At 46.0% G+C, this 17,794-nt stretch overlaps 1 protein-coding gene across 5 annotated transcripts in view; it reads right to left on the reverse strand.

The window, feature by feature from the left end:
• Positions 1 to 17,794, reverse strand: part of PITPNC1 (phosphatidylinositol transfer protein cytoplasmic 1) — a 229,136-nt gene that overhangs the window by 24,319 nt on the left and 187,023 nt on the right. For all 5 annotated transcript variants that reach the window (XM_029928135.1, XM_029928136.1, XM_029928134.1 and 2 more), the window contains exon 7: positions 537 to 692. In XM_029928135.1, coding sequence (XP_029783995.1) covers positions 537 to 692 — 156 coding nt within the window. The remainder of the gene's footprint in view (positions 1 to 536; positions 693 to 17,794) is intronic.

Raw genomic sequence — 17,794 nt, forward strand, 5'->3', positions numbered from 1 at the left:
ATCCAAGTACCTGAGTACCAAGTACAAGTACTTCTGCCTGCAATGAGGTTAGCCTGATGGCAAAGGGAGAAGTATGTTTTGAAAACCCAATTTCCTGAATACACTCATACAATAGACATGGAGGTCACGGAACGATAAATGAAGCACAAAACAGCAAATTAAGCCTGGATGTAAAATGCATTTTCATGAAAACAGGGTTTCCTAGATGCAGTTAGCTCGTGTTGGCTCAGCACTGTGCAGGTGTTGTTCGTTGTTCACTCCAGCTAATAATAGAGACAGTCACAGGGGCGCCTGGGTGGCTCACTTGGTTAAGCATCTGACTTTGGCTCAGATCATGATCTCATGGTTTGTGAGTTCAAGCCCCGCATCGGGCTCTCAGCTGTCAGCACAGAGCCTGCTTTGGATCCTCTCTCTTTCTGCCTTCCCCATCTCAAAAATGAATGAACATTACAGAAAGAAAGGAAGCAAGGAAGAAAGGAGGAAAGAAAGACAAGGCACTGCATCCACAGTCCAGGAACTGTCCTTTATTCACTTACCTTGTGTACAAATTGTTCCACTCTGGTCTGAAGCCCCCAGACCTCAAACTTCACGGTCACCAGCTTGTAGGAACACATGATAGGTTGATGGCTATCTCTCCAGCCTTCCCTTAATTGGCCCCGTCCTGTCTTCTCTGACTTGAAGTGCTTAGGATCCTGAAAAAGAAATATCAAAAAATTATAACTTTAAAGTTTAACCATAGTTTATACAGGAAATGTCCAGAATAGGTAAATCCATAGAGACCAACAATATTTGTGGTTGCCAGGCGTTGGAGTCACTACTAATGGATAAAAGGGGGGGTCCTGTTGGGGTGATGAAAATGTTCTTGGAATTAGGCAATGGTGGGAGTTGCCCAACTTTTGTGAAAACACGAAAACCCCATGAATTGTACGTTAAAAGGGTGAATTATATAGATCTCAATCAAAAAGGGCTTACTGTGCAAATAAATAGTAAAATGATAGCTCATTTACTCACATGTCAAAAACATGATTTCTTTATTCATATTTAAAATATTTTAAGTCATCTCTGCATTCAAATTTACAACCCTGAGACCAACAGTCACACATTCCACCAACTTAGATGGCCAGGTGCTCCTCAAAAACGTGAGTTAAAGTCAGATTTGTGCCACTACATTGTATTTTTTTCCTCTGACATTAGGTTCAGTAAACTTTACAGAACATTTTTTTATGTCCAACCAATTACTGGGTGTGTAAAGTGTTTCAACAACTTTGGACAATTGCTCAGCAAGGTCTATAAATATCTAAGGGCTAAGCATATGCCTACCTATGACCTCACAATTCAATTTTTAGATGAAAGGGGTGCATTTGGCCACCAAAAGACTATACTAGAACTTTCACAACAGCTTAAAACATTTTTTAAAATGTTTATTTATTTTTGAAAGAGAGAGGGAATGAACAGGGGAAAGGCAGAGAGTGGGAGAGACCAGAATCTGAAGCAGGCTCTAGGGTCTGAATGGTCAGCACAGAGCCCAGCATGGGGCTCGAACCCACAAACCGTGAGATCATGACCTGAGCCAGATGCTCAACTGACTCAGCCACCCAGGCACCCCAGACCAAGTTTTAGACATAAGATATGTGTTATATTTCAATTAAAAAAATGAAATAAAGGGCACTTGGCTGGCTCAGTCAGTAGAGCATGTGACCCTTGATCCTGGGTTGTGAATTCGAGCCCCGTGCTGGGAGTGGAGCCTACTTTCATAAATAAATATTTAAAAACAAACAAACAAGCAAATAAATAAGAAAGATTAAAAAATTGTTTTAAGGCTTAACCATTTAATATCTCCTCAATAATTACCATGTGGAAATCAGCTACTGATTATTCCACCAGAGAATTATTCTTCAGAAGGGATGTGTGAATTAATAAAGTAAGAGAAAATGCATATATACACCCCAAAATATTTTTATCTTCCCAGCTTTGAGCTATTAACACATAACACTGTATAGGTTTAAGGACAACGTGTAAGATTAAAGAAAATATTTAGGGGCGCCTGGGTGGCTCAGTCGGTTGAGTGTCCGGCTTCGCCTCAGGTCATGATCTCACAGTTCGTGGGTTCAAACCCTGAGTCAGGCTCTGTGCTGACAGCGAGCTCAGAGCCTGGAGCCTGCTTCAGATTCTGTGTCTCCTTCTGTCTCTGACCCTCCCCTGCTCATGCTGTCTCTCTCTCTCTCTCTCTCTCAAAAATCAGTAAAACATTAAAAAATGTTAAACATTTATATAGAGGATGATTTTCGTTACCATCCGATGACTTTGTGCTGGGGCCTGCTGTCTAGCTGTTTCGGGGCCCCTCTACCACAACCCTGAGCCCACTCAGGGGGTGTGGGGCTTTGGAGGAAATGAGCCTCCCAAACATGGCAGAGGCCACAAGATGAAGCAGAATGAGGCTCCCGCCCCGGAGAGGCCTGGGGACCCTGTGCAGGAAGGGAGGTAGCCTGAGACTCGGAACTGGAGAAGCTCGGACTCCCGGGGCCCTTTTAACTCAGCCCGATCGTGCCTCAGGGGTAGGTCCAGCGGGGAAAAGCAGGATGCTTACAACGAAGGACAGCCGTGTCCCGAGGTCTGGCTGAGGCTCTGGCCGGGCCATCTGGCATGGCTCTGAGGGTCCCGCCCATACCAGCCTGCCTCTTGTGGACAGGCCTTTGGTGGGGACGGCCACGCGCAGAGCTGCGGCTCCCCCAAAAAACACGGCACACCTCCAAGACCAACTCCCACGGGAGGCGGATGCCAAGCCCTCAGTGACGTCCAGGCAGAGCCCTCAGCCTCCCTGCCCCTGCTCTCTGTCCTGCTAGCCGACATTCCCCACGCTGCTGCCAGGTGATCCTCCCCAAGGAAGACCCAGTCCTGTGGCTGCTTGCATCCAAGCCCATCTACATCTACTGGGACTTCAGGATGATATTAAAATGCCTGGCGTGAAATACAAGGCCCTTTATGATTTTGCCTACCTTTGTAGCAGCTTTTCTGGACCACTAATCCAAAGCCACACCTTTCCCTTCAGCCTTACAAAGCTCCTGCACCCCCGTGCTTCAGAGCTCCAGAACCTTCTAGGCAAGTGTCAGTTCTTCTTCCTGAAATTTTGTCTCCCCAGCCAACTCCTCCACTTTGCCTGACTCTTCTTTTCCTTGTTTATGACTTAGCTTGAGCGTCCCCTCCTCCCAGAACTTTGTCCTCTGGGGACAGAATGAATGCTCCTCTGTTATGCTTCCAAACCCGCTTCTGCCACGAACATGCCAGGTGGGCAGGATGCTCATCACTGGTATGCTTGTCCGTCTCCACGAGACCACAGCCATCCTGAGTTCAGCGGATCCTGAATGCCATGATCCTGGTACATGGCACGTGCTAAATAAATGTTTGCTGAATGAATGCCTGAATTCTATTTGGACCCATCATACACACACGGCTGGGCATCAGAGTTAGCTACATTTGGGTAAATCCTTATGTGAAAGACAGGTTAAAAATGCTGTGTGCATCATTACAACTGTTGGCAAGGATGTGAAAAAGTTAGAACCCTCACACATTGCGGATGGGAATATAAAATAGTGTGGCCACTTGGAAAAACAGCTGGGTCATTCTTCAAAAGGTTAACACAGAGTGACCGTTTGGCTCTGTGATTTCATTCCAAGATGCCCACCCAAGAGAACGGAAACCTATGTCCATGCAACAACTTGTACGTGAATGTTCCAATTCATAATAGCCCCCGAATAGAAACAACTCAAAAGTCCATCATCTGATGAATGGATACACAAGGCGTGGTCTCTCCAAACAACGGAAGAGTATCCAGCCATTAAAAGGAATGAAGTGTTGATCTGCTCTAGCATGGGTGAACATTATGCTAAATGAAAGAAGCCAGGCACCAAAGGCCACATTGTATAATTCCATTTATCTGAAATATCCAGAGTAGACAAATCTACAGAGAAAGAAAGCAGAGTAGTGGCCTGTGCTGGGGTGAGGTAGTTAAGGGTAATGACTGCTATGGAAACAGAGTTTCTTTTGGGGCTGCTGAAAATGCTCTAAAATTAGATATAAGGTGATGGCTTACGACTCTGTAAAAATGCTAAAAGCCATTTAACTGTACACCTTAAACGGGTGAACATTAGGTTTTGTAAATTACATACCAACAAAGCTGTGAAAAATACAGAAATGCAATATAAAAAAACGCCACGTGTTACCTTCGTCGGATTTTTCAGGGTATGTACTAGTTCCGAGTTTCCTGATATTCTTGCATAAAGTAATATTATAATAGTCGTTATCCTAAGCATTTACTAAATGCACAGTGCGGGCACAGTAGAGAACCAGATAGTACATTATGCTCTCCCTTGACCTGGATTCTTTGCCCTGAGGGATGTGGGAGGGCAGCAGCTGTGAGTGTGTGTGTGTGTGTGTGTGTGTGTGTGTACACCCGTGTGTGCATGTGGCCTGGAAGGTGTGGGCTGTGTGTGGTCACAGAGCACTTCCCTCCATCCAAAATGGCCTCCACTCTACTTGGATGATTTCCATCCCCTGACCTTCCCCCATTGGACCTGGAGGTAGCAGGGACCAGAGTGGGACAAATATATAATTAATGGAATACTCAATTGACAACAGAGGTTCTGAAAGAGAGGAAGGAAAAGAGAATGCACAATAAGTATCCCACGGAAGTAAGTGAGTACTCTGTGAAGGGAAGAGCTGGGGACTTGGGTATGAGCAGCATTTTGGAACCCATGGTACCAATATTGCCATGCTGTGTTTTTATCACCTGAGCCAACCCAGAAATGACCACCAAAATGTACATACAGGCCTGGAAAGAGTCTGTTAATTTAATCATATGATCCAGGAAAAAGGCACAGGCATAGGGCCTGGCTCACAGCAAGTGTTCAATTGATGTTCGCTACTATTGTACTTCTAAAGCAGTCTCAGATGCACTGGAGTAATAACATGCCCAACCCTGCAGTCAAGGGCAGAGATACTAATGCTTTTCCAGAGTACCCTGGAATTACCAGTAGAAGATTTGATGGTTGAAGGCCATGGGACTAATTCCTGCCTACCCCATGTTCCTATACTCTATAATGGCATTGAGAATAAAAGGAGAAAACCAATAAATCAAGAAGTATCACCAGGGAGACTACGGTAGATAATTGCCAACAATGGCCTCCGTCAATTCCTTCCCTCTCTGTGCCAGTATGCTGTTCCTCCTACCAAGAGATGGAGGCTACCTCCCCTCACTCTGAATCTAGGCTGGCCTAGGTCATGCTTTGATCAACTTCAAATGGCAGAAAAGACACTGTGTCAGTTCAGGCCTCTAAAGGAAGCTAGAGACCAGAAGCCTGACACAAGGTACAAAGCCTGGTCTGATTCCCCCGAGCCCACCATGTTGGGAGGAAGCCCAAGCTAGCCTTGCGGAGAAGCGCTCACCCATTCCAGCTAAGAAGTCAGCAGTTATGTGAGGGAACAGGCCAAATGTGATATTTCAGACCAAGCATCCACCGTGAAGAACAGATCTGCTCAGCTAAGACTAGTCCGCATTGCAGAATTGTGAGAAATAATGCGCCATTGTTGTTTTAAGCCACTGACTTGAGGAGTGGATGGTTACTTAGGAAGAGGTAACAAAACAGAGGCATCACGTGGATTATGAAACAAGTGCAAGATCAGGGCTCATGGACGATGAAGAGAGGCAATGCTGCTTTGTTCTTTTACAGAACACACCAAAAGTTCATACAAAAGCCACATGCCTGAAAGTCACAAAGAAGGAGATCTACAGCTGCCATGTAGTTAATGTGAGTTAAAATACAGGGGCTGAGTTAAACAGGGAGGGTTGGTTTCTTTTGCCATCTGCCTACTGACTTTCCAACGAAAGGCAAATGAGCGCAATTATCAGCTCATGGACAGTAATGATCTTTAAAACAATTTTTAAAACATTTATTTAGGCTCACAGTACGGATCCACTGCATTGGAAAAGTCTGTGAGTCCAAGTTTGAACCCGTAGTAAAGCCCTTTGCCTTTGCAAAAAAAACCAAAAAACCAAAAAACCAAAAAAACCCATTTATTTATTTTTGAGAGAGACAGAGCATGACGCGGAGGAGGGGCAGAGAAAGGGGAGACAGAATCCGAAGCAGGCTCCAGGCTCTGAGCCGCCAGGGCAGGGCTGGACATGGGGCTTGAGCTCATGAACTATGAGATCATGACCCAAGCCAACATTGGATACTTAACTGACTGAGCCACCCTGGCGCCCCTGGACAGTAATTATCTTGAGGCTCAGAAGACCTGGCCTCCATGCTCTGCCCGACCAGAAGACACATAGGCAAACCCTTGAGAACATGAGAGGAGGTTGCCCTTCTTGAGTGAGCAGGTGGGTAATCAAACTACACAAACCACAGAGCCAGCAAGCAGCAAGGCTCAGAAGGCAGGAAGACAACCCTCCCAGCAACCCACCTGTGTAGGAGACAAAGGTCCCCGCAAACAGAGCAAGGGACCAAGCACAGGAGGTAGGGGAACACCGTAAAAGCCATGACTGTGGCCTGACTGCCTTGATGCCTCTTGGATCTTGTGCAGGGGGTCTGAGAGAGGGAGGCCTGACCATGAAGGCCCCTGGGCCATCTGGCTGCACCCCACCTGGGTTCACGGGCTAGCCTTAGCTCATTTCTTGGGCTGACCACCACTTGAGTTTGAAATGGTAACTGTTCCAGAATCTTCATATACATTCCAGGTACAGGCTGCTCAAGAAATAAAGCAAGACTCTGCAATATTGAACATGGGATACTGGTAGGTTATATTTCCAAAGCAATGAAGACTCAGGGCCTCACAGCACCCATCAGCTCTAAGCCTGGACTCTAAGCCTGGAAAAGTCCTGTCTGCACCGTGAAAACCACATAGATGCTAACACCACCGTGTGGCTCCTGACCACACCACAGAAGCACCAGGTAACAAGGAGACCAGAATCCCAGCTCCCCTAAGTCTTGGCCAAGTCTTCGTTCCTCTACAATTACTTTTCATACTAAACAGCGCAGGGTGTTTTTGTTCTAGTCAGATGCTAAAGAAGCAATTAACAATTGGGTTTTTTATGGCAATGGTGGGTTGATTTTTTGCAAGTCTGGTGTCATATCTATAGCTGCTGATTTCATCTAGTAAATCTTAAACGTGGCCTATAATTAGGGATTCACTTTCAAAGAGAGGGAGGGGGTGTAAGGGAGAGGATTTACCAGAGGACTCCTTTAATCAAAACTCAGGATCAGAAATGAGCATCCAGCTGAATGCCTTTAAGTGAAGATGAAAAAAAAAATATCTAACCACTGGCTCTTATCTGAAATATGTGGTCACTGCAAACCCTTCCCTTTGGGCCATGTTCTACCCTCCCCCCGCATGCACCGCCCCCCATATCCATTCCAGTTGAAACCATTTTTTTCAATTTCATTTTCTCACTTGAGTTTGTGAACATAACTGTCTAAATTGCACCATTCACACATCAGTTGACCTTTCTTCTAACCTTTTCAATTGTTAAAATTTCTGGTTTGTGTTTCGACAGCTTCTGTACTATTTCCGTCCTGACTCAAAACTCTGTTATAGGATTTACTCATGCTTTATAAAAGCCTTGGATTCTTTTTAGGTTTTAAACGTTCATTGCTAGGTTTCTTTATTTTCAGTGGAAGTTTGTAAAGCTCCACCTTCATCGCCAATATTACAAATTCCACAATTTGGCTTTTTTTTAAAATAAGGACACCAATCACATTGGATTCGGTCCCACTCAACCTCATTTTAACTTGACTCCTTCTATCAAGATGCTATTTCTGGGGTGCCTGGGGGACTCAGTCAGTTAAGCATATGACTTTGACTCGGGTCATGATCTTGCGGTTCGTGGGTTTGAGCCTCACATCAGGCTCTGTGCTATCAGTGCAGAGCCTGCTTTGGATTGTCTGTTCTCCTCTCTCTGCCCCCTCTACAACTTGTGTGCACTCTCTCTCTCTCTTGCTCTCAAAAAAAAAAAAAATTAAAAAAGATGCCAGGTAACAGGGAGTTAGGGCTTCAACATATCTTTTAGGGGACCCAACTCAACCCAAAACAGTGGGCCATAATTTTCACAAGGCAAATCTTACAGGGTCCCCTGTAACTAGCTCTTGCACAGCCTGCCCACTCACTGGGTCACGGGACACTGAACCTCACCCTGAACCTCACCCTGGCCGCAGGTCGATCTCCTGGCGACGGGGAAGCTCTCTGAAAGCAATGCTCTAGCCGCCAGGCTGCAAGTGCCTCTGGCTGGGGGCTTCTAAATTCATCCACAACGAGGGCTCTGGCTCTGGAGCTTGCTGGGACTTCCCAGGCTTGGCACATGGCAGATGGGGCCCTCGTGGTTCCTTAGGGGCCCATCTGTATGGAGGGAGGGGGGGCTGGTGCCAGGGCCAGGGTGTTCTAGGCCAGATGGACCAACCTGGTGAAGGGAAGGAAAAATTCCTCCTCAGCCTTTCAAGGTCTTCCAGCTAGACTAAGAATTCAATTTACAGGAGACAGATGAACAGGAGGAAAAAACCCAAAGTTTTATTATGTGCGCATGGAGGGCCAATAATGAAATTGAGGCCTGAAGAAATTACCAAGGTAGGCTGTTTCTATACTATTTTTTTTAATGTTTATTTTGGAGGCGGGGGAGGGGCAGAGTGAGGGAGACAGAATCTGAAGCAGGGTCCAGGCTGAGCTGTCATCACAGAGCCCGTCACAGGGCTCGAACTCATGGGCCGCAAGACCATGACCTGAGCTGCAGTTGGATGCTTAACCGATTGGGCCGCCCAGGCGCCCATTTTCATACTTTTTAGACAAAGAGACAACAAATCTGTGAGGGACTGACAGGACAGAGAAAACTTCACTTTGGGAGCTTCAGTAAGGAAGGTATTCTAAACAGAGTTTGGGCTGGGATAGTAAATACATAAAAACATAACAAAGGTTGTTTACACAGCCTTCTGCCCCCTGAATTTCCCATCTCTGGTGATAAGGATGTCTTTCTCCTCCTCCTGATGAGGGTACCTTTCACAAGGAAGATGTATTTCCTGCATTCAGGAGGACAGCGGAGGGTCTGAGCGTCCTTTTTTTTTTTTTAAAGATTTTATTTTTTTTAAGTCATCTCTATACCCAACGTAAGACTTGAACTCACAACCCTGAGATCAAGTGTTGCACGCTCTAACGACTGAGCCAGCCAGGCATCCTGGAGTTACCTTCTTGCAAAGCCAATCCCTTAAGTAACTTTTATTTAAAATAACCAAATGCCAGGGCGCCTGGGTGGCTCAGTCGGTTGAGCCTCTGACTTCAGCTAAGATCATGATCTCATGTTCGTGGTTCGAGCCCCGCGTCAGGCTCTGTGCTGACAGCTGACTGCTTGGAGCCTGCTTCTGATTCTGTGTCTCCCTCTCTTTCTGCCCCTCCCTGCTCGGCTTTGTCTCTCCCTGTCTGAAAAATAAATAAAACATTAAAAAAATTATAAATAACCAATGCCAAAGCAGCACATTTGGAATAGCCTGCCCTTGGCCTCCACCTTGGCCGCCCCTTCCATGCAGATGCAGCTTCTTTCGAAGGCCTTCCATCCCTAGATTGAGTCACACCTCCAGGCTTCATCCATCTTGCACTTGGACAAAGCAGAATAAAGGCGAGGCTGAGGGCCTCTTCATGAGCGCAGGCCTTGCGAGACGGTGTCTCTGTGTTTGTCAGCATCAGTCTCACACCCGGGAGGTGCAATGAGGAGCCCCCCAGAGGTCCTGGCCTGGCTGGGTCTCAGCTTGCATCTCAGACGCGATATTATCAGTCCACATTCACCGAGATTTCAAGTCTCCGTGATTAATTATGCTTCCGATTTGAACCACAAAGGACCAAAACCAACAGGGGCTCGCCCTGTTAATTGAAATTAGAAGTGTCTGATAAATGTTAAATGAAATAGGGCTAAGCCGTAACTGGGTAGGAATTGTTACATTATGTAACTATAATACTCGATCCTAAAATAGGGATGAACTAACAACACTTATCAGATTTTTTTCCCCTGCATTCTTGGAGTCTCTAAGACTCCAAAGTGGTGAAGATATTCTCATCTCCCATCAATGAATGGCATTTCAACCAGGTAAAATTCAGCTCTGAATTTGGACCCAGATTTCTGGAACTTGAATCCTAAAAGGAATGCACATAAAAAATTAAGCAGCTTTCAAAGCAGCTAGTCACAACAGACCACATATTTAAGGATCCCATTCATATGAAATATCTCAAGCTGGGAAATCTACAGAAACAAAAAGATTAGTGGTTTCCCAGGGCTGGGGTGGGATTGGGGGTAGAAAAGCAGCGGGGAGGTGGGGGTGATAGTTAAAACATGCAGGGTTTCTTTTTGAGGTGATGAACATGTTCTAAATTTGATTGTGGTAATGGCTGCCCGTCTCTGTGAATATACTAAAGTCCATCAAATGCTCTACTTGAAATGGGTGATTGTGTGGTATGTGAACTCTTTCTCAATAAAGCTGTTGAAATAAGACAAAACACAACTAAGGAGGTTTCAGAGTGTGTTCGAGAAGTCACCTAAAACTTTACTTAAAAGGTCAACTGCTGTGCATCAGCTTAAAATACACACACACACACACACACACGCACGCAACAACCCTGAATGCAAATTGTAGCCACAAGCGGCCAATTCTTGCTTTGTTAGCAGTTAATACCTAAAGTGCTATTTTTAAAGCATTGCTCTTGGCACTCAAGTGTGCCACAGACACTAAGTGATTTGTGCTATTCCTCTGCAAAGTGACTCTCTTAAAGGAGTGTAACTTCTAAAGTGCTTCTGACCTGCAGAAAGGCAGAGAAAACGGGGGCTGTGGCGGGGTGGTGTTTGGGTGCATGTTCTGAGCCCTTCTCATAGCTCAGTGCCAGAAAACTCAAAACTCTCCATGGGAGGAGGAGGCATGAGAATGGAAAATTTGAGCACAAACCACAAAATAATTTAATAGTCGGTGGTCTCTAGCCGGGAGGGTGACCACTGTTGATGCTTGTTAGGACCGGGGGAGAAAAGAAGATTAACTCAAAAGAGAATCCTTCGAGGTGATCAGAAGAAAGAGAAGGTTGGAGGGAAAATAACCATACCGGCTCGTGTTTATTAGATGCTTGCTGTGCACCAGAGCCTGGGTCAAGCACTTTAGATACACTTTTCCATTTAATCTTTGTATAATAAGAGACCTATTCGAGGTGACTTAGGGTGAGGCCCCCAGATGGCCTCAGGATGGAGCTGGTCACAGAAAGCTCTGGTGCTGAGGGTGGAAATCCTCAGCCTCACCCATTGACCTTTGGGGACGTGGGGGGCTGGTGATCAAACTATAAAAACGCTTAACAAGATCTCGAGAGCTGGATGTGGACACAGAGATGTGCAGGGGTGGGTGGGGGGCATGTCCGGAGAGGGCAGGGAAACCAGGGAGAGAGCACACACACACACCACCTGGCCCCGCCTATACCTCACCATGTGCGTCTTTTCCATGTGGCTATTCCTGAGCTGTACTCTTTGTAACAAACCAGTAAACGTAAGTAAAATGTTTTCCCGAGTTCTATGAGCCTTCCTAGCAAAATCTCCAACCCGAGGAGAAGGCTGTGGGAACCCTCAACTTGTATGGGTGGTCCCAGACTTGTGACGGGCGTCCACAGTGGGAGTGGTCTTGTGGGACGGAGCCCTAGACCTTGTGGGGTCTGACGCCAACTCCAGTTAATGTCAGAACTGAACTGAATTGTTGGCCTCTGGGTTGGTGCGGCAGAACTGGAGAACCGGTTGGTCTCAGGGCAAATATACCAGAATTCTCCAGACAAATCTCTAAAGTCTTCATTTTGTATCATGACCAAGGGAATGTCTGGATTCTGTTCCCAGACGGACTCGCCCACATTTCCACCCCAGCTCCCACCACGGGCTCCTTCCAAAAGCCCCCTCCTTCAGAAATCTCCAGATGGGCAGTAGGCATCAATGTCTATGTTCCCCTACACACTTCCGGGGCCACTTTTCAGTCTTGCCCCCACTCCATAGGGTGGCGGTGCCGAGCATAGACCTGTAGGTTGGCAGCATGGCTAAGAGTCAGCTTTTTTGCAGATGTCCCAATTTCTGTAATTAACTCCCTTCACACGGCTTTGGGGTTAGGCAAGAAGTGTACCCCCAATCAACTCCCCTCCCCCCTCTCCACATACAGACTAGGAGTGGGGTGGGTGGGGATGGGGTGGAGTGGGAAGACGGATCACCGGAGGGAGCCATGGTGAGAGGGGCAGTTGGGCCACCTCAGTTCCAGCCCTGGGGAGAACCTGGCCTCAGTGATTAGCAGCTGCCTGTGGAATGTGAAGTCATAACCCCTTTGTCCCCAGCTTTGGGCCTGGCTCCCATTTCTAGAGCAACCAGAGACGGCTCCCTAAAATCCTGTTATATAACACTAACCTGTCCCTTTCAGCACTAACACATATGACTTTGTATTTTTAAGATCACCTTATCAAAACCAGTACGGTCACTCAAGGGCACACTGCAATGAACCACTGTCTTACTGTGTGTGGAACAGTGAGGTTAGGCACCAGCTCTCCGAAGAGCTCGTGAGGCAAGCTCTTCCCAAAAAGGAGGGTGGTTCAGACTTGGCTCGGTTTGCAGCCTTTGAACTCGGGCTGCTCGCTGTGGATTGTCCCTGCTCACTCCGATTTTAGCAATGCTGTTTGGACACAGCCTATGACGTATGAGGAGCCTTGATCCATACCGAGGACATACAATTCGGCCCTTAGATAGCTTGATAAATCAAAAGCTCGTAACAGACTAACAAATATTCTTGATGAGTTGCAACATAGCAACAGCGATCAGCACTGGATTAACTGTCCCTAAATCTAGCTTGCCTTTCATGCACTGTATTATTTTGGGAAACCTGGACCTCCAACTTGAAGAGAAACCAGGATAGAGGTGTTCACTCGGTCAAACAATCTGTAATTTGAAGGCAATAAAGGATTTCCATTTTTAAAGCTGGAGTAGATTTCAAACATATTTTAAATTTAGAACCCAGTTCATTTTCCCAAATATAGTATTATTGGGAATCCTGATACATTTATAAGGCAGGTGAAAGTGACAAGTGGATTCCTAGGGCTATTTCAACCTTTATTGTTTGACACAATGCACTTCATTATTTACTGGTCCCAGAAGCATCTCTGTAGGGCCCAAGGCTCTGTGCAACTGAACTAAAGAGTCAACAGAAAAGGCTTTGGAATGAGACACCCCTGGGTTCGAATTTCTGTTCTAACAACGACTATCTGTGTAAACCTGAGCAGGTTATTTAACTTCAAGACTGTTGGGGCGCCTGGGTGGCTCAGTCAGTTAAGCGTCCAACTTTGGTTCAAGTCATGATCTCACGACTCATGAGTTTGAGCCCTGCATTGGGCTCTGTGCTCATAGCTCAGAGCCTGGACCTGTTTTGGATTCCAAGTCTCCCTTTCTCTCTGCCCCTCCCCTGCTCATACTCTACACTCTGTCTCTCTCCCAAAAATTAATAAACATTAAAAAAATAACTTCCAAGACTGTTGTGGGGAGGAGAGGACAAGAAAAGGAATGTTTCCCAAACTGGGGTCTGGAGATAACTCTTCAGGGGATGTGACCTTTTTTTTTTTTTTTTTCCCTCCCTCTAATGAGTTCCTGCATTACTCAGTTCTAGGAAGGCCAGTTTTTATTTTTTCCAGTCTAGGTTTGTTTTGTCCAATCTACTATTTTCTAGAATACTCACAGAGAGGAAACTTCCCCCAAAGATGTAAAGTGGAGTTCCAGCATATCATTAAACATAAGGAGGGTTAAATGGGGGACTGGAAAGACCCTTTCTCCTACTTACCCTGTTGTTCCCCCAAATCCTCCATTCATACAATCAGTGAGACTCTGGGTTAATGAGGTACATTTAGAGAGGAAACCAACCCAGCGTTTTTCAAGGACAGACAACAGTTGTACCTCCAGCTTTAACCGAAGGAACCAGGGAAGGTGAGTCATTTGGGTTGGACACTTGGGGGTCCAACTCGAGGTTTCAGAAATTTCCAGCAAGTTACGTAAGATTCTCTGAGCTTCAGTTTCCATATTTATAAAATGGAGACAATATCTATTCTATTGGATGTCAGGCTAAAGTGATATAACTGAATAAAAACAACTTAGCCATGACTTTCATTTTTCTCAAAAGTTAGTTCTTGTCCCTGTAGGTCTGGGTCTAGCACTTCTGTGAGAAATCTGTTGAAACTTCTAAGGCCCAAATTAATGAGCTGGTAATTGTATGTCTTTCACTGGGCCCCTTAAGACTGAGACAGGCAACTTAATAGCACCTATTCTTTCCTGGGTATTTTTGGAGCAGAAGCTGAACAGTTGTACTTGGAGTCTGAATAAAGAGAAGAAGTGAAGGAGAGAATCACAGGGTCACATCTTGTTTCTAAAGGGGAAAAATGTGACCTCTGTCATCAGACTTGTGGCTACAGATTCTTCGACAGCCAGTTGGGAAAAGACTGGGAGAAATTGAGCCAAAGGACCTGTTGGACATGGATTAGTCTTGGGGAGAGGAAATTAACTTAGATGGGGGTCAATCCGAAGCCAGTCCCCAGCTCAGATGCAATTGAGGAGGAAACTTGCACAAATGTATATTATAATTAACACCATTGGCTGGCAAGGAGGATGCTGATGTGACTCTCCAGATGGTATCAGATTCCCAACAGATGGAATGATATTCAAAGGCATTGACCCCTCCCCTTAGTAGGAAACAGGCAGTCTTCCAGGCTTAGGTTGTTATTACCTTTTCCCTCCACAAAATTAAATAACAATAAGATGGTATAAAAGCTTGAACATGGAGAAAAAATAATAATAAAAACCAAAGGCTTCAACACAGCAAATGGAGCTCTTTTAGGCAGAGCTGCCTTATCTTGAATAGATTATAGATGTGGAAAGATACTCCTCCTCTTGGCCACTGGGTAAGCACACTAGGTCATCTGACCCTGCAGGGTTGATCAATTCTGAGTAGGATCTCCTCCCTGACATGCCAATCAAATAACTGACTATTTCCCACATGTGACACGGCATGCAAAAAGCTGGGAAGGTCTGCTCTGAGGCCATTTCCCCAAACCTGGTGCATTTTTACATAGATCCTTGGGTCCCGTCTTCCTGCATCTCGTTTGGTAAGTCTAGGGTAGAGTCCAGATATCTGCATTAAAAAAATTTTTTTTTTATGTCTTTATTTTATTTTTGAGATAGAGATACAGAGAGTGAGCCGGGAAGGGGCAGAGAGAGAGGGAGACACAGAATGTGGAGCAGGCTCCAGGCTCTGGGCTGTCAGCACAGAGCCCACGTGGGGCTGGAACCCACAAACTGTGAGATCATGACCTGAGCCGAAGTCGGACCCTTAACCAACTGAGCCACCCGGGCGCCCCTGCATTGTTTTTTTTAAAGCTGCCAAGGTGATCCTGACCTGATTTGGGAGCTCTGCTCTAAGGGCTAAGAAATTCTGGTGCTTTAATTTAATAAAACTAAAAATAGCAGAGGCTGATGTAGCTAGTCCAAGTCCTGAGCAAGCTGTAGATTTAGTGCCTGTTTTCTTAAAAGTACGGAGGGAGGTTCCCCATGGGGTAGCACTGAAGAAGAGCTTGGTTGTGTCTGTTCACTTTTGGCCGAAAGTCTTGAGCCTTTTGGCTCTTCCTTTCTTCTTTTGAAGTCTTAAAAGTTATTCTTCTAAAATCCACCTGGTAAGAACACTGGACGGCGACAGAATGCCCACACGGCCTTGGGCACCATCTTGGACTCCAGTGCCACAGACCTGAAGTCGGCACAACAAACGGTTAAGGGTAACTGCTAACGTTCCTTAGAGGTGAAGGATCAGAGACACGTGCCGTTCTGGCTTCAGATGAAATATAACAGAAGAAATAGCAACATAGTCGTTAAAAAGTCTCAGCAATAAAAAAAAAATGGGCGTAGTTTCTGAAGGAACTCGCTGTACCCACAGAGGATGCTTTGATCTTGAGAACTAGAGGGACTGAAACCAACCCTCTGTTTCTCTTCTCCTTTGGGTTATGCCAGCAGGTATACCTCAATATGCAAACTCCCAGAGCACCATCCACGGAAGCCGCTTCCAAGGACATGTGGTTTCTCCCACACGACCGTCACCACAACACATCTGCGGGTATCAATGCCGGAGCCAAGCAGGGGCAAGGGAACATTAATTAAATGCTTACTATGAATCAGGGACTGTGCTAGTCATTTTATTTACTTGTTTGTTTGTGTTTATTTTATTTTTGAGGGGGGAGGGGCAGAGAGAGAGGGAGACACAGAATCCGAAGCGGGCTCCAGGCTCAGAGCTGTCAGCACAGCACCTGACATGGAACTCAAACTTCGGAACCGTGAGATCATAACCTGAGCTGGAGTCAGATGCTCAACGTGAGCCATCCAGGTGCCCCTGTTCTAGTCATTTTAATGCCGTGCCTTTCACATCATATCATCCCATCCCATCCTGTAATCTCTCCATCCTCTCATTCGGAGGGAGGAAGACATAGAAGATACAGTAATTGGTGGCCATGCAGCACAGCACAATGACTGTAATCCCTGGGGAGGCATCTCCGAGCCAGGGTCCCTTGTTACCCTCAGGTCGAGTCATTTCCACATGGAAAGGACGGGTGGGAATCCCCACCCAGGGGCTCTAGAGGTTATCTTCTGCATGGGTCCCTCGACAACAAGCCCAATTGTTTCTCCCTTTTATGGAGGTTTTGCTTGGATGAGTCCTTCCTTTTGGGACATGGAGCCATTTCCCAAGGACTTTTTCTTTTTTACAGCAGGCTTCATGCCCAGCAATGAGGGGCTTGAACTCAAGACCCTGAGATCAAGACCTGAGTGGAGATCAAGAGTCAGAGACTTATCTGAGCCACCCAGGCGCCCCGGCCCAAGGCCGCTTTCTGTTGAGTCAATGATCCAGTGCCGCAGTCGACAACTCTGCTCCTGGCAGAACCTCTGAATCTCCGGTTTTGATCTGTTATTTGGGAATTCATTTGCCTCGATTTTGCTTGACCTACTTGGTCTGGGCTTCCACTACCTGATCCCATTGGTAACATTTGATACTGTGAGCGCTGAGCTCTGGGGGACCTCATTCATGCAAATTACTGCAGCAGTTGAACTTTTTTTTTTCCTTTGAAAAATTAAAACATGGGGGTGCCTGGGTGGCTCAGTCGGTTAGACCTCCGACTTCGGTTCAGGTCAGATCTCACGGTTGTGGGTTCGAGCCCCGCGTCAGGCTCTGTGCTGACCTCTAGCTCAGAGCCTGGAGCCTGCTTCTAGTTCTGTGTCTCCTTCTCTCTCTTTGCTCCTCCCCCTCTCATGCTCTGTCTCTGTATCAAAAATAAATAAAACATTAAGAAAATTAAAAAAAAAAAAGAAAAATTAAAACATGAAAACCTTTTCTCTAGGCTGGAATTGGGCACTGCTGTTTTCTAGTAAACTTGGCTTTGCTGACGATCCTGTAGTAGTTCCCCATCATCGGGCCACACCGCCGCAGTGGTTTAAGCATCGGCACTAGGTACGGTACTTCGGCAAGACTTGGTGACCCAGCTTTCTTTTGCTTGGAAGAAACGAGATCCTACAGAGATTAACTAGTTGTGCCTAGGGAAGTGAATTACTGATTATTGGTCTAAAAATGTGGTAGCCAGGGTTGTTGATGGTTGAACTGCTGCTTAATGCCTTTTCACTTCTAAAAGTTCCTGTTCATTAACAAAATATTGTTGCTGTCAGGATGGCTGAAGGCTGCTTGTTCATGAAAGG

The sequence above is a fragment of the Suricata suricatta genome, chromosome 17 (genome assembly GCF_006229205.1).
Source record: "Suricata suricatta isolate VVHF042 chromosome 17, meerkat_22Aug2017_6uvM2_HiC, whole genome shotgun sequence".
Classification (NCBI taxonomy): Eukaryota; Metazoa; Chordata; class Mammalia; order Carnivora; family Herpestidae; genus Suricata; species Suricata suricatta.